The 27,891-nt window shown below is 57.2% G+C and overlaps 1 protein-coding gene across 1 annotated transcript; it reads left to right on the top strand.

The window, feature by feature from the left end:
- The first annotated feature begins 221 nt into the window (after window positions 1–221).
- PRCC (proline rich mitotic checkpoint control factor) lies at window positions 222–23,786 on the top strand. The gene is made up of 7 exons (XM_058702399.1): window positions 222–966; window positions 11,567–11,614; window positions 13,774–14,340; window positions 16,477–16,572; window positions 18,877–19,020; window positions 20,986–21,051; window positions 23,331–23,786. The coding sequence occupies exons 1-7, from the start codon at window positions 499–501 to the stop codon at window positions 23,415–23,417; spliced, it is 1,476 nt and encodes a 491-aa protein (XP_058558382.1). The 5' UTR covers window positions 222–498; the 3' UTR covers window positions 23,418–23,786.
- The last annotated feature ends 4,105 nt before the right edge of the window (window positions 23,787–27,891 follow it).

The following is a 27,891-nucleotide window of genomic DNA, read 5'->3' as shown; positions in this document are numbered from 1 at the left end:
ACCGCGGTGACCGATGGGGCTTGTGGTCCCCTGAGGAATTGTCAGAGGACCGAAGAAACTACTCATCCCAGGAGTCCTCGCGTCAGAGGCGGGTTTCCCTCTTGGCTCTCTGCGCGACCCCTTAATCCTTCCTCGGACTCGAACTCCCGCCGTGCCCCGCGCTGGGCTTCCAGTGGCGGAGAATGGAGTTGTGGCCAAAGTGTCCTCTGGGAGTTGTAGTTTCTATATTGGTGAGACGAGGAGGAGGCGGAGTGACTCGGCGGCCATTAGCTGTGTGTAGTTGCCCGGGACTGGGAGCTTAAGTGAAGAGGGAAGCCTTGCTCGGTGGAAATCTACCGTGGCCATGGGCTCCTGCCGGGCCTAGCCCCAGAGTACGGAGAAGGCGGGCTTTTCGGTGCCCCGCCCCGCCCAGTGGCGGGGCCCACTAGGCCCCCGGACATCCCCGGTCTCAAGTAGGCCTCGTCTGCCGGCAAGGGCGCCCCAAAGGCGGGAGGCGCCATGTCGCTGGTTGCTTACGCCAGCAGCGATGAGAGTGAGCCGGATGAGGCTGAGCCGGAGCCGGAGGAGGAGGAGGCGGCGGCCCCTCCATCTGGGCCCGCTTTAGGGGGCCTGTTCGCTTCTCTCCCCGCACCCAAGGGCCCGGCCCTGCTGCCTCCGCCCCCCCAGATGCTGGCCCCAGCTTTCCCCCCGCCGCTGCTGCTGCCCCCTCCCGCCGGAGACCCCCGGCTCCAGCCGCCTCCGCCCTTGCCCTTCGGCCTGGGGGGCTTCCCCCCACCCCCAGGCGTGAGCCCGGCCGAGGCGGCGGGAGTTGGGGAGGGGCTGGGATTGGGGCTGCCCTCGCCCCGGGGCCCCGGCCTCGGCCTGCCGCCCTCCGTGGGCGGTGCCGGGCCCCCCCTGGGCCTTCCCAAGCCAAAGAAGCGGACAGAGCCCGTGAAGATCGCGGCGCCGGAGCTGCGTAAGGGGGATGTGAGTATCCGGGGAGGGCGCCCCCGCACTGCCCCTCGGCTCGGGTTTGGGCCCCGCCGGACCAGGGACCTGGGAGGTTCCGGGGCTGCCTCCTGTGCGTGCCTCCGTTGGCCGCGGACCGCTGCGTTCCTGCCACGCTGCGATTCACTGAGCTGAGTTTGTCAACTTCGCTGTTTGTCCACGCGGGTTTCGCGGGTCCGGACCCGCCTGCGGAAGGGCCACGTCCCGTCCCCCGGCACTGGCGGTCCCGGGCCCCGGCGCGCCTGCTTCTGCTCCCCTGTTGTGTCTTCAGCCCAGGCCGTGTGGTACTTGTCTTATCCGGAGAACGGCTTACGACCTGCCACCTGAAGAAGTGACAGGAGGCAGGATTCCTGAGCTGAGCCCTTGCCTGCACATTCGGGAGCAACTTTTCCCCCTTGCATCTAAAACCATTAGGGCCTGGACGAAAAGAACAGGCATCCCGAGTTCTGCTCTTGAGGGGAGTTAGGGAAGAAGGGGAGGGTTTGTCCTTCCCCTTCTTCCCCTTTCAACTGCTGCAGAGCTCTGGGAGGTAACAGGTGTCCGGCAGGTAAGATCTTACCTGGAAAAGGACAGAGTGGAGGTGAAGAGCTGGGTCTGTCACTTCCAGGCCGGTGCCTCAGTTTCCCCGTTTAGGTACCGCTAAGCCTAGGGGAGGTAGGATGCTTGGGTTCTATTTCTAGAAGAAGCTGCCAAGTTGGAACAGCAAATAGAAGGCCTGTTCTGGAGCGAGTGCTTTGGGAATAAAGGAGACGTGAAGCCTGTGGGCGGGCAGGGGCTTAGGGTTATGCCGAGGTCTTTCCTCTCTGGCTCCTGAAAAGCGAACCGGTCAGTCTTGCGCTCACCTTTGGTAGCCCTCTGGGAGAAGCTCATTTTGGCTCTTCCTGCCCTGCAGGCTTCCAGCTCTGGCTGGGGGCCGTCCCCCATTCCTTGCACTTGCTGGCCCCTCGTCCTCTAACCCCAGATGGCGTTTTGTTCTCCCGTCGGCTCCTTTGGAAGCCGGCTTCTCAGGAGGGCTTTCTGGCCCACCTGCATGAACTGCAGCCTCTTATCCCTCACCCTTTCCCTTCCTTTTTCTCCGCCAGCCGTACAAGCCCCCCGAAGGCAGGCCCTGTTGATTCGTGCCGTATCCCTCGCGGTCGAAACAGTGCCCGGGGTGTGCGGACTGCTGCCTGGATGTTCCCTGAGTGAATACACGTGAATGAATGTGGACTGTTCGCGAAAAGGAGGCTCCAGGATCTTCCTCACGTCTCGTTCCAAACTCTCTTCCACGTTACTTCACCCTTTCTCTGCCCCGAGTCTGTTGTTTCCAAGTCCAGGATCCCAAACAGCCTTCTGTCTCCAGTGTAACTTTGGTCTTGGTTTTGCCTCGAGCGCAGGGAAGTCCCTGAACAAGACCGAAGAGAACGGGTTCATTTGTTCCGCACTCTCTCTTCTCCGCTTCGCCGCGTTCCCCGCCTAGTTTACCTCTGATGTCTGGGGGGAGGAGGCACTTTGAGGCAGCCTGCCTCCCTCCACTGTGACAGCGGAGAGTTCATTTGCAGGTCTGGGGAGGCAGCATCAGAACAAGTTGCCGCTAAAGGTTGTAGAGTCTTCCATTCGGTCTGGCTGAGGTGGGGGACTCCCCGCCCCGTCCCTCCTTTGTCAGTGTGATTCTCGAAGTTCCCAAAGTTCCCGAATGCCCCAAGGTGAAGGAGACTCGAGACTGGGATCATTCAAATAAAGCCAGAGTTTCCTCCCCCTTCAGTTTCCTACCTTCCTTCAGCTTGATCTGGTGCTGGCGGTCTCTGAGCGCATGGTTCCTGCGGAAAGGTCCCCAAGAGCACAGGATGGTCAGCTGAGGGCGGCTGCTGGCTTTAGGGTCGTGCTCCTCCGGTTCTAAGCTGTGCGTCTTGCACTTAGTAGGCTCACGGGGCACGTTTGGAAAAATAAATAAACATTTTCTTAAGTGACTTCCCTTTAGGGTTTGGAGTTGAAGTAGCAGCAATGAACTCTGAACTCTCGTTCGTTGGTTGGTTCGTTCTGTCGTTCGTTCGATCGATCCTAGCCTGCTTCTCTGTGCCAGCAGCTCGGAGTACAGCAGTGAACGTGATAGGCTCTGCCCACAAGGAGCTTCTGGAGGAGGCGGACGAGGAGATAGATTTCAGGTCAAGTCGGAGAAGAGCCACGGTGGAGCTGGGGCCGTGGGAACATACCTAGTGGGTGCTAATGCGGTCTAGAGGCTGGGGAGGCTGCCAGAGGGAGGAGATGTCTGCACAGAGATGAGATACGTGAGCAGAGGGAGCCGGAGAAAGCGGGTGCCGCGGGGAGGAGCACGTCAGGCGGAGGGGCAGGATGTGGCGGGGAGCTTAGCGGCGAGAGAGACCATGCTTCCAGGGCACCTGGACTGAGTTAAGCTCTGGAGCTGGATGCGGGGACGTGGGGGTGCTGAGGCCAGGGGATGTGGCCTCTGGGCACCACGGAAAGGCCTTCGTAGGTGACCCTGGGGTAGTGAGGCGCCCTTACGGGCCGAGCAAGAATTCTCTGGTTGCACAGCGGCTAAGACCTGGGGGAGCAAGGCCGGCAGGCACGGTGGGGCAGGGGGTGATGGCCCGGGCACCCGGGCGCGGGCCTGGGGAGAGCTGCAGGCCGCAGGGCTGTGGAGGAGGTAGAGCGTCTGGGCCGTCTGGGCGGTCGATGGGACGGCCTAGGTGAGGGCCAGGATTCAAGGTTGACCCCTGCCTTTTAGCTCAGGCAGCGGGAGGGGAGTGGTGCCATTTATTTAGGGAATACAGAGCAGATTGGGGGTTAGCTGGATTTAGTTGGTTGCAAGGATCAGAAACCACCTCAAGCCAGGTTGAATAATGAATGTCCCGAGGTGCCCGGGGAAAGGGCCTGGAGTCAGAAGTCGGAGGTCTTTGCGTGTTTGATTCCTGCTTCTTTGGCTGCAGATCAGTTTCCTCTGCTGCTTGACCTTTGCTGCCGATGAAAGATGGCCGCCCCACCCCCACCCCTTCTCCTGTTTTATTTCTCTTTAGTGATCAGTCCAGATGGAGCCGCGTTCTTAGTCCCGGTCCTGGTGTTCCAGGAGAGAGAATACGGTCGGTCTGATGTGGGTCGGCTCATCAGTCAGCTGCAGTCGGGGCGGGGCAGCGCCCAAGTCTGTCCAGGTGCGACGCGAGGTCACATTCAGTCAGCCTTCGGTTTACATGCGGGACTGGGAACGACCCACGGAACAGATGGTCATTTCCTTTTCCCTTCTCCTCTCCTTACTCCACCCGAGCTAACCCCACCCCCCCCACCGCATTGGGCTGGACGATTGTTGATTTCATGGACTCAGACTTCTAAAATTAGGATACAAAATGTCAAAATTAGCAAAGTGAGTCTGCTGTAAGAGTTTTCTGTCCTTGGGGCACCTGGGTGGCTCAGTCTACGCGATGGGTCATGATCTCAAGGTTCATGAGTTCGAGCCCCACAACGGGCTCAGTGCTGACAGTTCGGAGCCCGGAGCCTGCTTGGGATTCTGTGTCTCCCTCTCTCTGCCCCTCCCCTGCTTGCACTCTGTCTCTTTCTCTCTCACTCTCAAAAATAAATAAACATTTAAAAAATTTAAAAAAAATAAAAGAAAAAGTTTTGTGTCCTATAACATGCATTTTAGAGCAAGCAAATTTGAGGCTTATCTGGGTTAGGATTACTTATACTTCCAGATCGTTTACCCAGATAGTGGAAAATTGGAGGGTGTGAGAGGCAGACTTCACTAATTTTGGTCATTTCTGTTAACCAAGTAAAGAGTTGACGGCAGCAGGTTTAGCTGAGTTTCAGCCCTCAGTAGAGGTGGAGCGGGAAGGGGCACAGACCCTTCTGGGACACCCGCTGAGTGGCTGACACTGCCTGGGCGGTTGCATCCGTGGTCTACAGGTGAGGAAACAGGAGTTTAGAGAACAGAGGTGATCTGTTTCAAGTCACAGTTTGGGAGTGGCAGGGTTGAGTCCAGGGGTGTTTTGTTCTGAAGCAGTGCCTGTTGGGGAGAGAGAAGAGCCATGGACAAGCACAGTTGTACAGGCAGCACGTGAGGGTGCGGTGGGGAGAGGCAACACGGTGAGGGTGCTGTAGGGGAGAGGCCGCGCAGTGAGGGTGCTGTAGGGGGGAGGCAACACGATGAGGGTGCTTGCTGTAGGGGAGAGGCAGCGCGGTGAGGGTACGGCAGGGGAGAGACTGCACAGTGAGGATGTGGCAGGGGAGAGGCAGCATGGTGAGGGTGAGGCAGGGGAGAGGCAGCGTGGTGAGGGTGAGGCAGGGGAGAGGCAGCACGGTGAGGATGTGGCAGGGGAGAGGCAACGCGGTGAGGGTGCTGTGGGGGGAGGCAGCGCAGTGAGGGTACGGCAGGGGAGAGGCAGCGCGGTGAGGGTGAGGCAGGGGAGAGGCAGTGTGGTGAGGATGTGGCAGGGGAGAGGCAGCGTGGTGAGGGTATGGCAGGGGAGAGGTAGCGCGGTGAGGGTGAGGCAGGGGAGAGGCAGTGTGGTGAGGATGTGGCAGGGGAGAGGCAGCGTGGTGAGGGTGAGGCAGGGGAGAGGCAACACGGTGAGGGTGCTGTAGGGGGGAGGCAGTGCGGTGAGGGTGCTGTAAGGGAGAGGCAACACGATGAGGGTGCTTGCTGTAGGGGAGAGGCAGCGCGGTGAGGGTACGGCAGGGGAGAGACTGCACAGTGAGGATGTGGCAGGGGAGAGGCAACACGGTGAGGGTGCTGTAGGGGAGAAGCAGCACGGTGAGGGTGTGGCAGGGGAGAGGCAGTGTGGTGAGGGTGCTGTAGGGGAGAGGCAATGCGATAAAGGTGCTGCAGGGGGGAGGCAACGTGGTGAGGGTGCTGCAGGGGAGAGGCAGCATGGTGAGGGTGCAGCAGGGGAGAGGCAGCGTGGTGAGGATGTGGCAGGGGAGAGGCAGCGCGGTGAGGGTACGGCAGGGGGGAGGTAGCGCGGTGAGGGTGAGGCAGGGGAGAGGCAGTGTGGTGAGGATGTGGCAGGGGAGAGGCAGTGCGGTGAGGGTGCTGCAGGGGAGAGGCAGGCGAAAGGGAACGTTGCTCTGACCGGAGGGCACCTGTCCGCAGAAGACCAGGAGACCAAAGACGGAAACCGGCTGATGAGTCAGGCTAATTGGGATAAAGCCGCGAGGAGTATGGTGGCGATTCGGGTTTGGAGCCTGGGGGGGTCGGGGCCTGGGCCCTTCTTTCCTCCCTGGCTCCTGGCCCTGGCAGCTCGAGATGGCCTTTTGGAGCGGGCGTGTGCCAGAGCCCGAGCCCGGGAAGATAAGAGAACCGCTCTGGTAGATGAGCAGATCCCACTGGGCCGGCCTAATGGAAAATGTCTGTTTCCGTTTTGCTCTGCAGTCTCCGTGCGTGCGTCTTGTCACTCTTGGCAGCTGGAGCGGAGAGGACAGTGGTGGCCGTGGAGGCTCAGGCTCTTGTGAGGCCAAGATGTCCATTCCTTTCTCCTTCAGAGGCGCAAGCAGTTTGCGCCTCTAAGACCCAGGAGGGCCTGCCCTGGCCCAGCCCGAGGTTCCGTGGCGCCTGGAACGTCGCCCTCTCTGGGTCTGATGGCCCAGCCCTGCCCGGGTCACCACTGGCTGATTGCTGCTCTCTAGGAGCTGACTCTATGGCCTTCGTTTGATCTACTCCTGTGGAAAAGTGTGGCAGTTCCTCAGGTCACTTGGAATTACTCCGCAGTCTAGCAGTTTCTTTTCTTTCTTTCTTTCTTTCTTTCTTTCTTTCTTTCTTTCTTTCTTTCTTTCTTTCTTTCTTTCTTCCTTCCTTCCTTCCTTCCTTCCTTCCTTCCTTCCTTCCTTCCTTCCTTCCTTCTTTCTTTTTCTTTCTTTCTTTCTTTCTTTCTTTCTTTCTTTCTTTCTTCCTTCCTTCCTTCCTTCCTTCCTTCCTTCCTTTCTTTTTCCTTCTTTCCTTCCTTCCTTCCTTCTTTCTTTCTTTCTTTCTTTCTTTCTTTCTTTCTTTCTTTCTTTCTTTTTCTTTCTTTCTTTCTTTCTTCCTTCCTTCCTTCCTTCCTTCCTTCCTTCCTTCCTTCCTTCCTTCCTTTCTTTCTTTTTCCTTCCTTCCTTCCTTCTTTCTTTCTTTCTTTCTTTCTTTCTTTCTTTCTTTCTTTCTTTCTTTTTCTTTCTTCCTTCCTTCCTTCCTTCCTTCCTTCCTTCCTTCCTTCCTTCTTTCTTTCTTTTTCTTTCTTTGTTTCTTTCTTCCTTTCTTTCTTTCTTCCTTCCTTCCTTCCTTCCTTCCTTCCTTCCTTCCTTCCTTCCTTCCTTCCTCTTTCTTCCTTCCTTCCTTCCATTTATTTATTATTCAGAGACAGAGCACGAGAGGGGGAGGGTCAGAGAGAGGGAGACACAGAATCTGAAACAGGCCTCAGGCTCTGAGCTGTCAGCACAGAGCCCGATGCGGGGCTTGAACTCACAGACCGCGAGATCATGACCTGAGCTGAAGTCGGACGCTCAACCGACTGAGCCACCCAGGTGCCCCTCTTTTTTTTTTTTTTTTTAATTTTATTCTTTAAGTTTCTTCTTAAGTAAGCTCTACACCCAACATGGGGCTTGAACTCATGACCCCGAGATCGAGTCGCATGGCTCCCCCGACTGAGCCGGCCCGGCGCCCCTGTGATCCGGCAGTTTCATTCCTTGGTGAAAAGAGCCGAGAGCAGGACTCCCACACGCACGCCCATGTCCGTGGCAACGCTCTTCTCCACGGCCGGAAGGCGCCCGCAGCCCAGGTGTCCACAAGTGGACAGCAGCACGGCATGTCCATGCCACACGTGTCATTGAGCCTTAAAAAGGAAGGAAACTCTGACATGTGTGCAGCGTGGATGGCCTTGGAAGGCGTTATGCTAAGAGGAACAAGCCAGCCACAGCGGGGGACGTGCCATGTGATCCCAGCCACGTGAAACGCCCACAGTGTGCAGAGCCCAGGGGACAGGAGAGTGGAGGGTCCCTGGGGCTGGAGTGCAGCGAGCGGGCAAGGGGAGGTATTGTTTACCAGGTACAGACTCTCTGTTTGGGATGATGGAAAGTTCCAGAAATAGTGGTGACGGTTGTACAACACTGAACGCACTTAATGCTACCGAGTGCACACAGCGGTTAAAGTGACAGATGTTATGGGGCCGTCTGGGTGGCTCAGTCGGTGAAGCATATCCGACTCTTGACCTCGGCTCAGGTGATGATCTCACGGTGTTTGAGTTTGAGCCCCGCGTCAGCGCAAAGCGTGCTTGGGATTCTGGGTCTCCCTCTCTGGCCCTCTCCCATTCACACTGTCTTTCTGTCTTTCTTTTTCAAAACTAAATGTTAAAAAAAAACAACAATAGGGGCGCCTGGGTGGCTCCGTCGGTTAATCGGCCGACTTCTCTGCTCGGGTCATGATCTCGAGGTTCGTGTGTTCGAGCCCCGCGTCAGGCTCTGGGCTGACAGCTCAGAGCCTGGAGCGTGTTTCAGATTCTGTGTCTCCCTCTCTCTGACCCTCCCCTGTTCATGCTCTGTCTCTCTCTGTCTCAAAAATAAATGTTAAAATAAAAATTAAAAATATAATATGTTTGTACAGTTTTATAAACGTAATCATCTGAGACTTGGACAAAACCTGTTCATTCTCACATTGTTGCACTTGAACCTAATTGCCTAACTAGGCCTCCAGTCTGCTTGCTTACCTGTGTATTTAACTGGGCCTCCAGACGTCACGAAAACTGTCTGTGCCCGGTAGTGAGGTGGTTCCCCACGTGCCCTGCCAGGGAGGGGACGTGTCTCTGTGGTTACGAGGCCAGGGGATGGTCAGGGGCCTCTGAGGCAATGGGAGTTTGGAACAGAGAGAACGGGTCAAGATGTTTAGGTGTTTGGGGCTTAATGCTTTGTTTATTTGCTTTTTTTTTTTTTTTTTTTTTTTTTTTTTGGTTGAGTTTGATGTCTTGGCAGGCCGGAGAGAATGAGAGTCCTCAAACTCTGCCAAGAACTTTCGTTTATGTACGTTTCCATGGCTAGACAGCTCGTGCGGTCTTTAGCGCGTCGTTGTGATATGTGCGTGTGCTATTTTCCACAGGCTTGGGGGCCGCAAATAAATGGCACAGCCGAGACTCACACTTGTAGTTCTGATTTGGTGCCGTGTGCGCCCGTCTGCGTCGTGTGGGGTCTTGAGGGGCCTGGTCAGGGCGGATCTCGGGCCCGGGCCAGCAGGGGACAACTTGGCACGGTGTCTCTGCGGGGACGCGCGAGCTGAATGGTTCCGGCCCTTGGTTCCGCCGTGACCCAGCTGGTACTTGACCTCTCCGGGCCTGCCTTCCCTCCCCCTCAAAACTGAGATGACAGGGCCTGCCGGGAAGTGTTACTGGAAGGACGAGTGAAGCGTCGTGAGTTGACTGCCACCTAAGATGACTGTCCTGCCCTCTGCCACCTCTTCCCCTGTCCCCCTGCCCCCCAGACAGACTCCCCTTACGGGTTTTGTAACATACTGGTACAGGTGCAGGGACTGGGCGGTACGGTGAGGCCCCACATGGAGGAGAGACGAACGTAGGACCAGCAGATTCGTTGAGGGGGTGTTTGAACCACACTTGACGCCCTTTGTGTTTTCCTGCCTTGTTACGTGACGCTTGTCACTCTTACTGGATTGTGAGTTCCTTGAGGACGGGGACTTCTTCCGTGGCACAGCACACACACACAAAATCTTTGAGGCACACCGGGGGGACTGGTCTGGGGAACAGGGGACAGGACTCTGCCTGCTCCAGGCCCTGCCCCGTGCCCGTGGGCAGAGCGGATGAGCATCGTCTTCCCGTCACCCAGCCTGGGGCGGCCGTCGGGACATCCGTCGATACGTGCCCTGTGGATTGCATAGAGTAGATTCTCAGTCGCTGGGAGGTCCTTGTACCGATGAGCCGGGGGAGGGACTTGTGGCCCGAGAGATTCCAGCAGAGCGTTTGAGTTCTTGCAGCGTCTTGCACATGGACGCGTCTGAGACCTGCCCGACCCCCTTTATGCGCAGACGCCCGAAGCAGGCCCTGGGAACAAATGGCAGCTTTTAAGGTTCTTGGCTTGAGAATTCACTTGTTATTTATTCTTAATTTTTAAAAATGCTTTAGCGTTATTATTTTTTATTTTACAGAGAGGGAGAGAGTGTGTGCAAGTTGGGGGGGGCGGTGGGGAGAGACTCTCAAGGAGGCTCCACACTCGTCGCGCATCCCATGACTCTGGGATCGTGACCTGACCCTAAATCAAGAATCACTCAACTGACTGAGCCACCCAGGCGTCCCGGGATTTACTTACTTACTTGCTTACCTGTGTATTTATTTGTAATTATTCTTTTTTTTTAAAAAAATTTTTTTTCAACGTTTTTTATTTTTATTTTTGGGACAGAGAGAGACAGAGCATGAACGGGGGAGGGGCAGAGAGAGAGGGAGACACAGAATCGGAAACAGGCTCCAGGCTCTGAGCCATCAGCCCAGAGCCTGACGCGGGGCTCGAACTCACGGACCGCGAGATCGTGACCTGGCTGAAGTCGGACGCTCAACCGACTGCGCCACCCAGGCGCCCCTATTTGTAATTATTCTTAATGCTTTTATTCACTTTGGAGAGAAAGAGAGAGACAGAGTGCGAGTGGGGAGGGGCAGAGAGAGAGGGAGACACAGAACCCGAAGCAGGCTCCGGGCTCCCAGCTGTCAGCCCAGAGCCCCCCTGGGCGCTTCACCTCCTGAACCGCCAGATCCTGACCCGAGCCGAGGTCGGTCTCTCCATCGCCTGAGCCCGCAGGCGCCCCCTAGGGGAATAACTTTTAAAAATCATAGGCTTGCACCTTTTTGATCATTGGCGATGTTCAGGATCTGGTACTGAGCTACAAGGTCAGGTAGCTTCCAGTGTGAGAGCTTGTGTTAGGGACAGCCCCGGTGAGCCAGAGGGTGACACAAATGGCCTCCTCCTGTGTTGCCCCCAGCGCTCACCGTCCCCATTTGCTCACCTTCCTCTTGGACGCGGGCAACTCTGTCTGGCAGACGGTAGATCATACTTGCAGAGGGAATGGATTTTTTCAATGGCTTTGACCTTTAATGCTGCACAGAGAGTAGTTAACACCCCACTTAACTCCCACCGGAGTTGCCCGGCCATGTGGTTATGTTGTCTGCGTGAGCGGTTTCAGAAGGGCAGCTGTAAACCAATTTGACAGTAAATTTCATATATTAAAAAATAAAATTAAAAAAAAAAAAAAAAAAAGAAGGGCAGCTGAGACTGGGGGAGATGGTGGGCCACATCCATCCGTCTTCCAGCAGACAGATTTATTAGGAGAAAAATGGGTGTAGCCTTTTCTTTCCACCAGGTCTAAATGGGAGGAAATGCTTTTACTTTAAAGGAATAGAAATTGATGCCAAGGAGCCTGGGCCGCAGGACCCGGGGCAGAACGAGCGCCCTGGGGAAGTCACCACACACCCCTTCGCTGTGAGGCGGTTCGAGAGCAGGGAGGGAGCTCTCGGGCGCTTCCCCTGCAACCGCACAGACCCCTGGGCCGCCCTTGTCCGGACCTCGCTGGATGCGGGTGTTTCCTCCACCGCCCTCACGCGAGAAGGCCTTATTCCGTTTCTTTTTTTCTTAGTCAGATTCCGAGGAAGATGAGCCCTCCAAGAAGAAAACTGTCCTTCAGGTAAGCTTTGTGACCCGGCAGAAGCCATTTCTCTTCCCGTATTGCCTCCCGAAAGAGAGTCACGACGCCCGGGACGTGTTTCCACATCACACGTAGGGCAGACGCAAGCATTTGAGGACCAGCTCCCTCCGTGTGGTTTGGTTGTTCTCGGAGCCACCGGCCCTCGTGCCGTGTGCCCTCCCCTCGCCGTTGCTCGGTGCTGGCCTGGTGGGGTCACCCCTGCTGGGGGCAGCCAGTGGCAGGGAGGCGGAAACCAGTGGGTGCCTACATTTCCGCTGAAAGGAAGGTTTAGGAAGGGTGAACGGAGCGGGCAGAACGATGTTAGGAACGTGTGTGTTGTGCAGTTATCCTCCCGCCTCATCTTTAACCTGGAAAGTAAATACTTCAGCCGTGCCAGGCACAGCTCTCGGTGCTTTACCAGCCTTTAGTCAATTTCGCTCTCAAGGTAGCGCCGCGGTCGTGGCGTTGTCATCACCCCCGTATTCCACTGGTGGAAACCACGAAGGAGCTTGCCCGCGGGCGGGGGTCAGACTCTGGGTCTGACCGTGGAGTCCCAGCCCTTCCCTGCTGCGCTTGGCTCCTGCTCCAGGCCTGAGACCGGAAGTCCTCAGCCAGACGGTGCCGGGAGCTGATCTCTCGGCCGTTTGCCCTGTTTTCCCCTGTCCCGGTGCCTTTATTCCGGCCCCCGGGAGTTTCTTCCCGCTCCACTCGCCGCTCAGGGACTCACGTGCTCTCTGATCTTGTGGGTCGTATGTCTCAGGAAAAACAAAGCAAAAGCGGTCCTGCCTTTGTCAGAGTATGTCGTGACTCAGGCGTGTGACGCCAGAGCTGCCCCTTCCCCTGACTCTGCTAAGATGTCACCTCCACTGCTGGGAGCTCTCCGGGCGCAGTCATGTGGAGGGGAGAGTGACGTCCTGGCCCTGTGTGGGGGGGGTGACGGAAGAGGAGTCGCGGCCAAAACTGGGAGCTGAGGCTGCTGGAGGCCGGTTCTCCGTTACCAGGGTGGCTTCCTGGAGGGGGTGGGTAAGGGCAGCCTGAGTCACGGGGGCACTGGCTCAGAGGGCCTCCGGAGCACAGAGCAGCCTCCCAGCTGGCGGAGGGGCTGGCGGGACACTGGCTCAGCTGTCGGGCGGGGTGGGGACCCAGTGCTGCACAGGGGTGTGGCTGTGACCCCAGATTCCATCTGAGAAGTCAGACGCTTCAAGGTAGCCTGAGCATGCGAACCACATGGCACCTGGGCCCGCTCCCTACGTGCGTGAGTCTCTGCGGTCCGCCTGGCTGGAATGTTCCAGAGCTGTGGACACACAGCAGGGGGAGGAGCCCACTGGCCAGATGAACTGTTCTGCCTGCCTGACTCACCAGCCTTTCTTCACTTGCTCTGGGCGTTGCTTGGCCGAGGGGCTGAAGTATACTGGTCCTCCAGGACAGGGGCATGGTGGCCTTGTTCTATTCTCCTTTTTTAGACTGACACCTCCCTCGGCCCTCCAGTTAGGCCAGGCTAGCCCCGTGGCATACAGAAAGGAGAATCGGAGAGATTTTTCCGTGCAGTAGGAACTTAGGACGGGCTGAGTCATTTAGCTTACAGATTGAGAAGTTAAATGTTCGACTCTGGCATAAGCTGAATATGCCACACGTATAGGGCTTTCCTTGGGCAGAGGAGAGGACTTTGGGCAACAGGAGTGAAGGTCTTTTGGACAGAGCCTTGTTCTTGACTTTGAGTAGCAATCCCAGGGAAGCAGGGAGTTCCTATGTTAAGAAGAACCTTCAAGCCCTGGAGAGAGGTGGAGCGATCAGCTGGAGAGAGCCCTGGGCTTTCTGGGAAGAAGGGATGATGTGGGATTAAAAGCATCGTAGTCACCAAAAGCCACAGACTCAGGGAAGGCTCTGGGGCACAGGGCAGCGGAGCCGGGTTGGTGTGAGGCCGAGGAGAACAGGGGTGATGTCTTCCCTGGGAGAAGCAGCCAGCAGAGGGGCCTGAGGCAGGAGGCAGATGGGATCCCCCAGCGAGGCAGCGGGCAGAGTTGAGAAGGAAGCAGGGGCCGATGAGATTTGAGGCCGGAGCGCCTATCTGTGCCTCTTGTTCTTGGTGTTGATAACGTGTATCACCAGATCTCACTTGGCACGTTTTTTCCCTCCTTCCCCGAACCTGTGCTCACCAGGGATCCGGCGAGGGCGCTGGCCTGTCTGCCTTGCTTCCCCAGCCTAAAAACCTGCCTGTGAAAGAGACTGGCAGGCTGCCCCTGCCCCATGCCTCCTCCCGGAAGCCCGCGGATGGCTCCTCTGACGCTAAGCCCTCCAGACAGGCTTCTAAGACCAAGCCCTCTTCCCTCGCCTCTGTCGTGGGCACCACAACCACCACTCCGTCACCCTCTGCCATCAAGGCTGCCGCCAAGAGTGCTGCCCTACAGGTGACGAAGCAGATCACGCAGGAGGAGGACGACAGTGATGAGGAAGTAGCCCCCGAGAACTTTTTCTCCCTCCCTGACAAGGCTGAGCCGCCTGGAGTTGAGCCATACCCTTACCCCCTCCCTGCCGTCCCTGAAGAGCTGCCTCCGGGCACGGAACCGGAGCCGGCCTTCCAGGACGACGCAGCCAATGCCCCCCTCGAATTCAAGATGGCAGCGGGCTCAAGTGGGGCCCCTTGGATGCCTAAGCCTGGGGATGACTACGGCTACAACCAGTTTTCCACATATGGCGATGCCAATGCCGCTGGTGCTTATTATCAGGTGGGTAGGTGGTCCGGAGGGCGGGCCAGGGCGCGTTGGAGCGTGGAGGTCACGGAGAGCTCGGAGCCGGTCCTACGGCCTCTGTGGTTTCGCTTTGGCTGAATTAATGTTTTCCGGCGCCTTGATTTTCCTGTATATCTCCGGCCTCAAAGCATACCACCTTTGTTCTGAAAAAGGGCCCGTCTTGAAGTCTGACAGGGAGAAGTACATAACTGATACGTTTGTTCTGGAAACCAGCCCCGTAGGAGCTGGCGAGAGGTGTAGGGAGAAGGCGGGAGATCCAAGACCCGCTGGTGTGGATGGTGAGGCTGAGTGAACTGGAGGGGTGCACTGAGAGCAGGAAGGAAGGAGAGGAGGGGCTGAGGGGGAAGGGGATCTGGAGAGTTGAACACAGAAGGGAAGAGGGGGGAAGGCAGGAGCCACAGGAAGGTGAAAGGATGGGAGCCCCTGTCCCAGGGAGCCAGGGGACCGTAATTTGTGCTATGACAGACAGTGGGGTCTGAGGGGGGGGGGAGGGGTTGGGCTTGGAATCCCAAGCTGTGTGAGTCCGGGCAGATTCCTCAGCTGTACGAGGGGTGGGTAACAGCAGTGGCCTCGTAGCGATGCTGAGACAAGCCCATCGGCGTGGCATGGTGCCCGGGCCAGAGCAAATGCCCAGGAAAGAGTTGGGATAACTTTTTATCCCATTGCCATTTGGAAGAGCTGCTTAGCTTTGTTGTGAGTGGCGTCAGAGGATATGGGAGGCCAGGTGAGTGGGTTTAGGAAAGACTTTCCCGGCGTCACAGTCCTGGGTGGAGAGGGCTCCAGGGGCTCAGGGACTCGCCAGTGTTCTGACCTGTTTAGCCAAACAAAACAAAACAAAACAAAACACAACAACAACCAAAGCCATTTAAAGGAACAACAACCAGGCATTCTGTATTTATTTATAAACTGCACCTAGGGAGTCCGTGCACGTGAAAACATGTAACGTGCACTCGGGACCCTGCAGTCACACGTATCTTACTGTGAATGCTTTCATAGAAAATCGTGCTCTGATCACTCTGGATTCTTACGTGTTTTATTCGGTCAGTGTTAAACCTTACTTTCCATTTAGTTCACTATAAAATGAATGTTCTTAAAGGGGCATTTTTTGGAGTTTTGGGCAAAAGTGGAAGAATTGGGAGAAAGCATGGGCCGGGAGGAAGCCGCTTCTCAGCCCGAGGGCCACCTGGCTGGCCTCCTGGGGGCTCGTCCTGCCTGCACCCCTCTTCCTCCGGGACCGCAACAGCATCCGACGGCTCAGCTCCAGGGCGGTCATCAGATTCCTGAGCCGAGTGCCCGGGAACACACACCTTGGCTTGTTCCCGGCTTTGTAAATTCCGTACCAGTCTGAAAGCCATTTATTGTATCTTAGGTTTTTATTGAAGTATAGTTGAGGGGCGCCTGGATGGCTCAGAGGCCGGTTGAGTGTCTCTTGATTTCTGCTCAGGGCATCATCTCACGGATGTGAGATGGAGCCCTTCGTCGGGCTCTGTGCTGCGTGTGCAGCCTGCTTAAGACCCTCTCTCCCTCTCCCTTTGCCTCTCCCGCACTCCCTAAAAAAAAAAGAAAAGAAGAAAAGAACTATAGTTGACGCGATGGATGTTATGCTAGTTTCAGGTGTGTGGCGATTTATTTCATATCAGAGATCTGCACCCTCCCTCCCCGTTGCAGGCAGCGTCCTTGGGTCCACAGGCCCAAAATGAAGACAAGGAGCGGGAACGGTGTGCCCTCACACCTCTCCCCTGCTCACAGCCGAGTGTGTCTCCATCTCGTGGGCAGGAGGTGTGGCGCTGAGGGCACTGTGGCGTGAGGGTTGGGATTCACCCTGGGGAGCAACCGAGGGAGAGGGGAGCAACCGAAGCAGGAGAGAATGCCTGTTTCTTGTCCCCCTTCCCTGAGCTATAGCCACCTGGACGGTGCCGATCGGAGAAGCTACAGAGAGTGTTCTGAGTTACGGATGGGTCCTCGGGACGCACGCCTTTACCTGGGCTGCTTGAGGGGCCTGTGGTGCGGGTGCCTCGGCTGCCACTTGGTGAGGGTTTGCTCTGCTCCAGACCTTGTCCCCTGTCCGCTGTGTCCCTCAGTTGGTGTGTTTTTTCCCTCTCTCGATTGCAGGATTATTACAGTGGTGGCTACTATCCTGCACAGGACCCGGCCCTGGTCCCCCCCCAGGAAATTGCCCCAGACGCCTCCTTCATCGATGACGAAGCAGTAAGTGAATAAAGCACGGGTGACCATCTTTGACCCATGGACGCCAGGTTTCAAATCGAAAAGTAAAGAAACCTTTTGGGGAGGGGGGCCTGGATAGCTCAGTTGTTTGATCATCTGACTCTTGGTCTCAGCTCAGGTCTTTAACGTTTATTAATTTTTGAGAGACAGGAAGAGACAGAGTGTGAGCGGGGGAGGGGCAGAGAGAGAGGGAGACACAGAACCCGAAGCAGGTTCCAGGCTCCGAGGTGTCCGCACAGAGCCTGACGCGAGCTCGAACTCAACACACCGCGAGATCATGACGTGAACCAAAGCCGGACTCCCAACTGACTGAGCCACCCAGGCACCCCTGTGGTGGAATTTTGCCCAGGTCTTGATCTCAGGGTCGAGAGTTCAGGCCCTGCATTGGGCTCTGCACTAGGTGTGGGTTTTTTTGTTTGGTTTTGTTTTTTTTTTAACTATATTCAGTTAGGATTCGCTGTGGCAGAAACTCCAAAGTGCAGTGGCTTACATCAGAGAAGTTAACTTTTTTCTTCCTCAAAGAAGGCCGGAGGCAGCCCTGCATGGTTGTTGGGGATCCGGGCGCCTTGTGATGATTCCTCTGCTGTCCCTACGTTGTGGCCTTTGTGCCTCTGGTCGGTGGTGGTGGCCGAGGCTGCCGCTCTCTCGCCTGCATTGCGGCCGCTGTTCTGCGGCAGGTGGAGAGACCGAGGAAGAGTATCTTCTTCTCCTTTGGGGAGACCTCCCCAGAATCTCCCCAGAGTTCCTACCAGCGCTTCCATTTCTGTCTCGTTGACTAGAGTCTGGTCACGTGACCACATGTGGCTTCAGGGGGAGCCCAGGGGTGGGATAGTCTTTTATCCAGTTGGGTGGTAATATGCCAGAATGTTGGGCTCCTTCATGTTAAAGGTGAAGGGGACGATGGATTTGGGGAGAGGACAGCAGCCACAGTAAATGACTCCTGTGTTCACACGCCTGGTTCCCCTGCCGCTGGGCTCCCTCACCTCAGCACAAGGAGAGAGAAAACCCGGGTCCCGTCAGGCTGTGTTCCGGACGGGAAATCTTGTTCTCTCCGTAGGGAGGTCTCAGCCTGTCAGGAGGGGGCTGGGGAAGTAGGGGTGTGCTCTTTTCGCATTCAGGCTCTTAGGAAAAATAACCGCCTCTCGCCTCTTCACAGAAAGGTGTCCACCCCTCCGCATGCTTCTTCCTACTGTCACTGTGTCCCCTGCAGGTGTATCCTTGACACGGTCCATAGTTGGGCCCTTTTTGTCCTCAGCCTGGGAGGCAGCAGAGAGCTCATCCAGGGGCGAGAGTTCCCTTCCTGCAGGTAGAGTCCCTCGGAGGAGACCTCACCAGTGACGCTGAGAGCTGGGCCTGGCCTGCACTCAGGTCTCTGAGTGTTTCAGTTAGAGTCCCCTCACCCACACGAGTCCGGGCGACGTTGGTGTGACCTGCCCTTTTGGTGAGGAGGGCAAGAGAGAGCGGCAGTCTCCTAGAAATCTTGCCAGGCTCCCTCTCTCCCAGCTCCGCTTCTGAGGTCCACTCTGGTGTGGAGTCTGCTGACTTCGTGATGCCAAACCAATGAGAAGGAACACACGTGTAAAAACCAATTTTTAGAGGAAGAATCCTAGATTTTTTTTTTTTACCCTGAATTTTTTTTTTTAATGTTTATTTATTTTTGAGAGTGAGAGCGAGAGCGAGAGCGAAAGGTGAGTGCAAGCAGGGGAGGGACAGAGGGAGAGGGAGACACAGAATCCAAAGCAGGCTCTAGGCTCCGAGCCGTCAGCACAGAGCCCGGTGTGGGGCTCAAACCCACGAACTTGTGAGATCATGACCTGAGCTGAAGTCGGACGCTTGACCGACCCAGCCACCCAGGCGCCCCTACTCTGAATTCTTAATCTGAAAATTGTATGCAGTCCTTCTCGGTACATTGAACTTACGCATAGTTTGAGCACATGTTCCCAGCAGTGATCCCCCGCCCCTGTACTCGCTCATGTTTGGGGGTACCGCCTTGGCCTCCTTTTCCCTGAGGGCAGGAGAACGTCTGAGCAGCAGCCTTTCATTGGGCATCGGACGAGTTTGGTAGGTGGGGGGTGAAAGGGGGTATCGCACAGTGGGGAGTTAAGGACACTTAATTGTGTTCTCCTAACTGGGTCGGGAAGCATCATTGCACAGTGTGACAGCCGCCGTGGGTATCGCGGGGGGCGGGGGGATGGTTGTAAGATGATTCCATAAATTCTGGGTTTCTAGTGAGTCCCCGATCTCTCACCCAGATCCCCCACTGCTGCTCTCTGTCTCCTTTTCCAGTTTAAGCGGCTACAGGGCAAGAGGAACCGAGGGAGGGAGGAAGTCAACTTTGTGGAGATCAAAGGTGACGACCAGCTCAGTGGGGCTCAGCAGTGGATGACCAAGTCGTTGACAGAAGAGAAAACCATGAAGTCATTCAGCAAAGTAAGTGGGAAGGGTCTGTTGCATGGCTAACTTGGGGGTGGGGGGTGCCCAGAGCAGAATCTGGGCCTGCTCCTGTCCCGACCCCACACCCGATGGTTACCCCCGAGCACCTTTCACAGATGCCTGCCACCCGCGGGACTGGAGCCTGTGCCGAGCCTCATGGATGCAGCCTCCGCCTTCCAGAACTTTGCGGCACTTTGCTTTCTGTCTGGGGGGTGGAGTCTTGTCACTGAGACCGGGCGACTCGGGAAGAGCTTTGATGCGTTGTGGCTGTCTCCCCGGCGGGACAGGACCCGCAGCTGCCCTGCCCTCTCCCTCTGTCACTTCCCACCTCCACCCTGCCAGGCTGGGGCCTGGCTCAGCACATCTTTGAGGTGTGGACGGAACAGCAGAGTCCTGGGGGCTTCGGTTCTGAGTATGCACCCCCTCCCCTCTCCTTTTTTGCTGTTACCTATTGTCGCCAGCTGGGGGCTTTTCGGGTGTTTATTCCCCACGCTTCCCACACCACACGCCTGCCTTCCTGTGCTAGTTTTCTTCAGTCAGCGTGAGGGACCCCTCTCCACCTAGTAGCTGAGCACAGCAAACATGGACATTTATGAGCCTGCCACGGGGGGCGGAATGTGGGGAAGCCCTGGATTCAAGCCCAGCACCAGCAAGGCCAAGGTCGGGCATCTTCTCCCCTTCTCCCTCCCACTCTCTCCGCTCTGTTCTGTGGCCACAGATGGCCATCTGAGCCCTGGCCGTTTGTTTTCACCGAATGCTGGCGGTCATACAGGACAGAGCAGAGGGCTGTGGTTAGATCAGCACAGAGCCATCCGTGTTTCCTGGAAAAACCACTGGGGGGAGCGTGCTCTCCTAACCGGGTCAGGAAGCATCACTGTTCCGTGTGACGCCGCCGTGGGTGGCGTCCACCGTGGCCAGCGAGTGCGTCGTGCTTATTGGCTTTGATGGTGACGTTAAATGGTGTCCCACAGCAGCCAGGAATTGGGGGTTTGCTGCTGCTTGGGTCCTTAACTTTCTTTGCACCGCCTCATGGTGTTACAGCTCGACTGTTTAAAAAGAAGAGAAAGCTACGGTTCGTGTCCTCGAGGGCTTTACGGCACAGCCGGGAGAGAGTTGATGAGTGATGGGGGGTTGCCGAGGACCCTCCAGAGAGGAGTGTTGGGGGCTGGGTGGGGCTGATAGGATGCTTCTGGTCTGAGGCGGCACTGGTGGGGCGGGAAAACCGTAGGATGAAAAAGCCCAGACCAGTATAGACTTGGACAGTAAAGCTTTTGCTTCAGAGCTTGGTTAGGGCTTGGCTGTAGTTACGGGTGGAGGCTGGAAGGCTGGGGAGAGGTGGGTGGTGGTGAAAATTCCGATTCCAGGGTCTCTGGGGAGGCACACGCCGGGGAGGGGGGGGCGGGGGCGGGCTTTCAGCTAGGGGCTGGGGATGGGAGAGCTAGGGAAGCTGTAGGTAGGAGCAGGCTGGGTGGCTGGCCTGCCGGGGAGAAAGGGACAGAGACAGGGAGGGCTGAGGCGGAGACGGGCAGGATTACGAGAGGGAGGGAGGTCACCCAGGCCCTGGAACACGAACTGTTGTAGAATCACCACACGTAATACAGCCAGCTTCAAGTGCCCACTGTGGGCAGAGCCCTGTGCTTGTTGCTGGGGGTGGGGTGGGGTGGGGTAGGGTTACCAAAGAAACAGAAGACGCAATCCTGACCTCAAAGCATCTCCAGTCCAGCAGAGATATTAGCAGGCTATTTCAGGCAGATCTTCTTAGCCTGGGTTTTTGGCATAATGGTTTTAATAAAAACCGTTTTGTGAGCGCATAGACCTAAAAACAGCTCCAAGCTGACTTTTCTCCCCCAGGTTTTAGGCCAAGTACTTGGTTTCTAAGCCCCAGCCTTGCACCATCTGGGCACGTGTGGTACTTCTCCTTTTCTTCCTGTGGCTTAACGAGTGTGTTTTCTTCCCTTGCAGAAGAAAGGGGAGCAGCCAACGGGCCAGCAGCGGCGGAAGCACCAGATCACGTACCTGATCCATCAGGTGAGAGCGTCCCCCGAGACCCCAGGGACAGCCGGCTGAGACCCCTTGACTGCGGGCCTGAGGCCCCTTCACCGCCCCATGGGCTGCAAGGCCAGGTGCCAGGCACCAGCTTCCCAGGGTCCGTTCTCCATGTGGCCACTAGGGGGGGATGTGTCCTTCAGAATCACCTACCACCCCACCCCGCCTCGCGCCTGGCGCCTGTCACTTCCCACTTCCCTTCAGCCTCAAGTGCCAGGGGCTTGCGAGTAAACTAGGTGGAGATTCAGACACCCAGACATGCACGCGGAGGGCAGCAAAGTGGTTTCTCCTACGGTTCTATTACATGGCAAGTTTATCAGAAATAAATGGCGAGTTTATCTATCTAGGGATTTAAGAATCTAAAGAAAAAATGGGTTCGCCAGCTTTTTTTTTTTTAACGTTTATTTATTTTTTGAGACAGAGAGAGACAGAGCATGAACAGGGGAGGGGCAGAGAGAGAGGGAGTCACAGAATCTGAAACAGGCTCCAGGCTCCGAGCTGTCAGCACAGAGCCCGACGCGGGGCTCGAACTCAGGGACCGTGAGATCATGACCTGAGCCAAAGTTGGACGTTTAACCGACTGAGCCACCCAGGCGCCCCAGGGTTCGCCAGCTTTTAACAGAACATCCACCTGATAAGGATGTTGGTTTTGTAGTCCCCGCTTCTGTGGCAGGAAACAACACAAGTGATTAAAAATCGCAGATAATCCAAACATGTCTTCTGGAATTAGAATGTCACTTACCTGATAGGACCCAGCAACTCTCACTTATTTAATCATTAAGCAGACATCTTTTGGAGACCTCCTGCGCCGAACGCTGTCTGAGACCCAGATGGGAACGTGCTGTTCTGGCCCTTTCCCTGGGGACACATTGCTGCCTGGTGATTTCAGGGGGAAATCTGCTTTTGCTGTTCTTGTCAATGGTTCACCTTCCTTTTCAGGGACTCCCCTGTGTCCTTATCCTGACTTGTTATTTGTAGGGAAAGGATTCGAGCGTAGGGTTTTCTTTTAAGCCCAAACCCTTTTTTTTTTTTTTAAATGTTTATTTATTTTGAGAGAGAGCGCGAGTGGGGGAGGGGCAGAGAGAATCCCAAGCAGGCTCTGCAGCGTCAGCGTCAGCGCAGAGTCCGAAGGGGCGGGGCTTGAACTCACGAAGGGTGAGATCGTGACCTGAGCCAAGATCAAGAGTCCAGTGCTCACCTGCTGAGGCACCCAGGTGTCCCTAAACCCTAACTCTTCACCTCCGCCCCTTAACCAAGGGGAGGTGGGCAGATACCAGCTAACTCTGGCGGGGTGGGGTTGGCGAGCCCCCCTTCTCAGGTGGTGCCTGTAGGGTCCCCAAGTGTGGCGTTGAGGTCAGCAGAGGAAAGTCACAACTCTGGTGCCTTCCAGTCTGTATTTCACAGCTTCAGTTTGTGCTTGAAAGGGGTGTGAATTTCTAGGGTTCCACATCCACTGTGTGCAGCACAGCAGCGACACTCCCATCTCGAGACATAGCTGTCGCTTGTTGGTGTCCCGTGTGGCCCTGTGCACATCTTTGCCACTGTCCTCTGCCGCTTGGCTGGTCGGGCATCCGAGGCATCTGATGTCCTCCTTTGAGATGCAAGTTCCAGCTCACCTCTGTCCGGTTTCCACTGGAGAGATTCGGTTTTAATTCCAGCAGGTGTAGGACCAGGATGCTTCTGTTCTGTTTTTGTAAAGATTTTATGTATTTATTATTACTTTTTGAATGTTTATTTATTTGAGAGACAGAGGGCATGCACGAGCAGCGGAGGGGCGGCGAGAGAGGGAGGGAGAGAGGCAGGGAAAGGGAGAATCCCAGGTAGGCTCCACACTGTCAGCCCAGAGCCTGATGAAGGGCTCCAACTCATGAAGCGTGAGATCATGACCTGAGCCGAAATCAGGAGTCGGACGCTTAAGCAACTGAGCCACCCAGGGGCCCGTGTAAAGATTTTTTAAGTCATGTCCACACCGCACATGGAGCTCACACTTAGGACCCCGAGGTCGAGTTGCACTGTCCGCCGACTGAGCCAGCTGGGCGCCCGGGGCCAGGGATCCTTGAGTCTTTGCTTAAACCCCGTTAGCTTTTTGCTTTCCCGGGGTCTCCCCTTCGACCTGAGTCAGAGAAAACAGTCTGGCAGGGGATTTGCTACTTCCCGTACGTGTTCCGGGGGGGAAGGGGGCTGGTGCGGGAAGCTCACAGAGGCCAGGGGAGAAGTCTGTCACCCCAGGCTGACGCCCCCGCCCGTGTCTCTCGCCGTAGGCCAAGGAGCGGGAGCTGGAGCTGAAAAACGCCTGGTCCGAGAACAAGCTGAGCCGCCGGCAGACCCAAGCCAAGTACGGGTTCTAGGGCTCCGGACCCGACTGCCCCCGGGACCTCCTGCAGCCCGGCGCCACGGCCTCACCTCCGGGACCCCCGCTGCCTCCAAGTCCAGGGCCTCCTTCCCTGGGGACCCAGCCCTCGCCTCCGCGAGGATGAACACGTTTGATAGATTTTTCTTAACAGAAGTTAGAGAACTCAGCTCCTCTCTGTCTTGGAGCAAAGACTCGAGCGGTGAAGCTTCAGACGGGGCTCCGAGTCCTTGGATGGGAGTTTTGCTCCCTCGTGGGTGTGATGAAATGGTGAACCCCTCCCTCCATCTTGGTTTTTTTTTTTTTTTCTTTTTTTAATTTTAAACCAGGGATGTCTGTTGAAATAAAACATTCAGTCTGACGGACACTGCTCGCCCTAACCCCTCTCCTGCTTTTTCGTGTGCTCTCCTTTTTCCATTCTGGATCTTTCTCCTCCTGTTCCTCGGTCTGACTGTACCTAGTGTAACGCACCCCCCGCCCCGACCCTCACAACCTGCCTCATGATTGCCTTGCTTTTCTCCCCTGGGCCCACCGTCTAAACTGGGCTCGTGGCCATCGAAGACCCTGGAGGCGTGCCTACGACTTCGTATGGGGTGGGGGCCTGTGGTCCCAGATCTGGAAAGTATCGCTGATCTCCGGTGTCTCTGGAGACTAGAGGAGGTCGAGGAGGTCCTTTCTGTGACGTGAAAGAGTCGCTTCACATCAGTTTCGGTCCAGCAGGAGGCGAAGTGGTGAATGTCCCTGGAAAGGACTCACGACACCAGTTGCCATTGGCCATGAACGGCTTGGAAGCTTTGTGTGGAGCTTGGGGGCCAGGCAGGTCTCCTTGGGGACTTCTGGACCCCTAGCTTTTTGTTAAAGAGGGAGGAGTGGTTGGGGGAGGGAGGCGGCAGGGTCACGGACTTGGGTTGGCGGTTGTGCACTGGGATGCCACGTGCAGCAAGACCGGTGGCCTGATTCCTCCTCCGCGGGGCAGGGTTCAGGCAGGGGCGGGAGGCCCACGCCTGTCCCGGGACCGTGCGTCCTGTGGCCACTACCGGAGCGGGGTGCTGGGGGTGCCAGGGCTCCGGCCGCACTTTGCTGCAGCGGCTTCCCGATACCAGGGCGTCGAGAAGAGCCCTGAAGGGAGCGGCCCTGGTGCCGGGCCGCTGGAGAAGCTCGCCGTTTGACAGTCCTGGTGACAGATGGGAAGGTGAAGGTTACGGCCATGGGGTCATTTGGAGCGTGTGGCAGCGTGGGGACCCGGGCGTGAGAAGGAAGAGGCGGGAGGGAGGGTCTCCCCGAGCTCCCGGTCTTGCGTGTTGGGTAAGTTGAGGAGTCTGTTTCTCATTAAGTACGGCGGAGGGTTTCGTCACTTACAGGAAAACCACCCACTTATCTGAAATCTGACCTACTTGGGGCTGGAGCCAGACAGGGCTCCTGCATCCCACGGGGACACTGGGGCTACAGCTGCCTGTGGCGGTGCCTCCAGCCGTCTTCAGGAAGGAGCATCAACCCACCGGCACTCCACTGCGGAGGCCGCGGGACCTGGGCCGAGGCCACTCGCCGGGGTATCTGAGGTGGTCACCTGGGTCAACAGGCCCCAAAGTCTGAGATCCCGAGTCCAAAGCTTTGTCTTCTGTACCCGATGTGCTGTCTGCACATGCACAGGTGGTGGCCTGCCGCACCCTTGGGACCCTGACATGGGGGGCTGCGTCGTGACCGAGATGCGGGGGCTCTGGGCTGGGAGGCAGGATGTGGCCCTTAGGGAGGGTCCTGGTGTATTCTGGAAGTGGATGGATTTAGGCCTGTTGTCTGTAAGGCTCTTACCTCCCACCTCAGTTCTCTGCAGATAGTCTTGGGCCAGTTTTTAAATTTTTTATTACTTAAAATTTTTTAATGTTTATTTTAGAGAGACAGAGAGACAGACAGAGTGTGAGTGGGCAAGGGGTAGAGAGAAAGGGAGACACAGAATCCGAAGCAGGCTCCAGGTTCCCAGCTGTCAGCACAGAGCCTGATGCGGGGCTCGAACTCATGAACCGCGAGATCATGACCTAAGAGCCGAAGTCAGACGCTTAACTGACTGAGCCACCCAGATGCCCCTATTATTTTTTTAATGTTTATTTATTTTGAGAGAGTGCAAGTGAGCGAGTGGGGGAGGGGCAGAGAGAGGGAGAGAGAATCCCAAGCAGGCTCCATACTGTCCATACAGAGCCCCACACGGGGCTCGAACTCATGAACCGTGAGATCATGAACGGAAATGAAGAGTTGGACGCTTGACCAACTGAGCCACCGAGGCGCCCCTTGGGCCATGTCTTTTAAAGCCACTTTTTAGTCCTACCACTGATGACCTTTTATTTGGTGGTGGGGATTTCCTGGTCACCATCAGAAATACTGACAGGTTAGAAATAGTCCTCACCTGGGAAGGCTTCCCGCAGGCAGTAGCCCCGAGTTCTGATGAATAAACGGGAGGAGGGCAAAGGCTTTGGTCTGAGTGGGTCCAGACAGGCCCCGGGGGGGCCACCAGAGCCGCTGGGGCTAAGCCCGGGGTGCAGTGTCGCACGGACCAGGGGAGCAGAGCCCAGGAAGCTCAAGTCCTTGACTACCAGCAGCTGCGGGGCGCTGGGCGGCAGGGGTGTGGAGGAGGCGCTGCGGCAGGTGGAGGGGCTGCAGGAAGCCCTGTGGGGCCTGGGGCGGCCGCAGGGTTGCCGGAGCGCTCTGCGCTCCTGGCCTTGCTGACCTCCCCTTCCTCTGCCACCAGGGGACAGACGTTCTAGGGCTGTAGGGGTAGTGGGGGGTGGGGCTCAGCGGTGACGCCACTGGCCCTCCCTGGGGGGGGTGGGGGGGGCGGTGCTGTGCTGTGGCCCAGGACCCAGGAGGTCGTGGTGGTGACCTCCACTCACCCCCTGCCCCGCTGCCAGTTCCCCGCACCTTAGTGAGCGGGTTCTGGGTTAGCTGAGGGAGCAGACAGGAGGACAGGGAGGGTCCGGAGAGCCGCCGGGTCTGCCCTGGTGCCGAAAGGGCCGGAGGGGAAGGCTGTGCCCTCTGCTGGGATCCCAGCGAGGCCTGACGGAGGCTGCGGGGCCGGGGTGAATGTCCTCTCAACTCTGGGTGGACTGAGCCAGAGGCGGCCCTGTACAGGGGGGGGGCGGGGAGGATGGGGTGACTGGGGAGGTGCCCTTCCCCTGTGGTGCCAGCGTCTCCGGCAAGGGGGGTGGGCAGCTGCTTCAGGAATCGTCCCCCCTCCTTCCCTGCAAGAGGCCTCTCCATCCCCAGGCCTCAGCGCAGGAGTGGAGTGAGCAGGATGAGCAGGGGTGCCGGTCCTGGTGAGCAGGGAAGGCTTCCCCACCTTCTTCTTCAGGGTCGAGCCTGCAGCGGGAGCCCCTGGGAGGACAGGGACCTTATCTGTTGACCCGGGAGGGGCCCCTGATACAAGGGGAGCACTGGATCAGGATAGCAGGATCTGGGTGTGACGGCCTCCAGCTCCCTGTCACCTCCCCTCTCTAGACCTCACTTTCCTATTGGGTTGAACCAAAACAAAACAAAACCACCCCAAACCCAACAAACAGCAAACAAACAGAAACCAGCCACACAGGGCCTGGCTTCCCTGGGGCCCAGGCAGTCCTGCTTCACCGCGCCCTTCCCTTGCACGGCCTCATCCTGACGCAGCCCTGCCTGCAAACAGGGAAGCATTCTCTCCATTTCGAAAGGCTGCCTCGCCACCAGCCAGCACAGGACCAGCCAGCTCGCACAGAGACCCAGGGTTCTCCCCACGTCCGCCTTAGGGATCCTCCCACTCCACCTGCTGAGGGAGGGCGAGCTCCGCAGGGGCCCGCCCTGTCCCCTCTTGCTTTGTTCCTTCAGGGACACCCAGGGGGTCACTAGGCATTTCTGCTCTCCTCCCCCGCCCCACACGCCCCACACGCCCCACACGCCGCACCCCCGCACCCGGGACATTCAGACTCGACTTCCAGTTCCTGCTGTGCAATGAGCCTCCCCTCCTTCTGCGGCCTCCCCCAGCGCGGGGCTCCCCCAGCCCCAGAGTAAGCCAGAAGCCCTCTCCCCACCCCCACCCCCACCCCCAGAGTTTAATCCAAGACCTTTCTTGCCCTTTCAGCCTCCCTCCCTGATTTCGGCAAAGCCATCTGCTCCCTGCCCTCCCCTCCCCTCCCCTCCCTCGGCATCTCTCCCCCTGCTCTGGAGAGGCACAGACAGAAGGGAGTGGAACCCCAACCCTGTTGACTCAGCAACAGAAGCTCTCCTTAAGCTGATTAGCACTGGCTGCAAAGGGGGAGAATTCACCAGTCACCGGAGGTGGTGCCCGTGCCAGGCTGGGGGGCGGGGGTGGGGTGTGGCTGCGGCAGGCGGCGCCCAGGCCTAGGGAGCACCGCTTTGGGGACGGGTCTGGGGGGTTTCTGGGCCCCTGGCAGGTGGGGGGGGGGCGGTGGGGTCTTTGGCGGGAGGAGGGACCCTGATAGGCACTGTCTTGACTA

The sequence above is a fragment of the Neofelis nebulosa genome, chromosome 15 (genome assembly GCF_028018385.1).
Source record: "Neofelis nebulosa isolate mNeoNeb1 chromosome 15, mNeoNeb1.pri, whole genome shotgun sequence".
Classification (NCBI taxonomy): Eukaryota; Metazoa; Chordata; class Mammalia; order Carnivora; family Felidae; genus Neofelis; species Neofelis nebulosa.
Note: the sequence above shows the minus strand (reverse complement) of the source record. Positions and strands in the feature narration are given on the sequence as shown.

Coding starts and splice junctions, on each gene's coding strand:
- PRCC (XM_058702399.1), top strand. CDS start 499: ATGTCGCTGGTTGCTTACGCCAGCAGCGATGAGAGTGAGCCGGATGAG. Junction 967..11,566: donor CGGAGCTGCGTAAGGGGGAT/GTGAGTATCCGG, acceptor TTTTTTTCTTAG/TCAGATTCCGAGGAAGATGA. Junction 16,573..18,876: donor CCTTCATCGATGACGAAGCA/GTAAGTGAATAA, acceptor CTCCTTTTCCAG/TTTAAGCGGCTACAGGGCAA.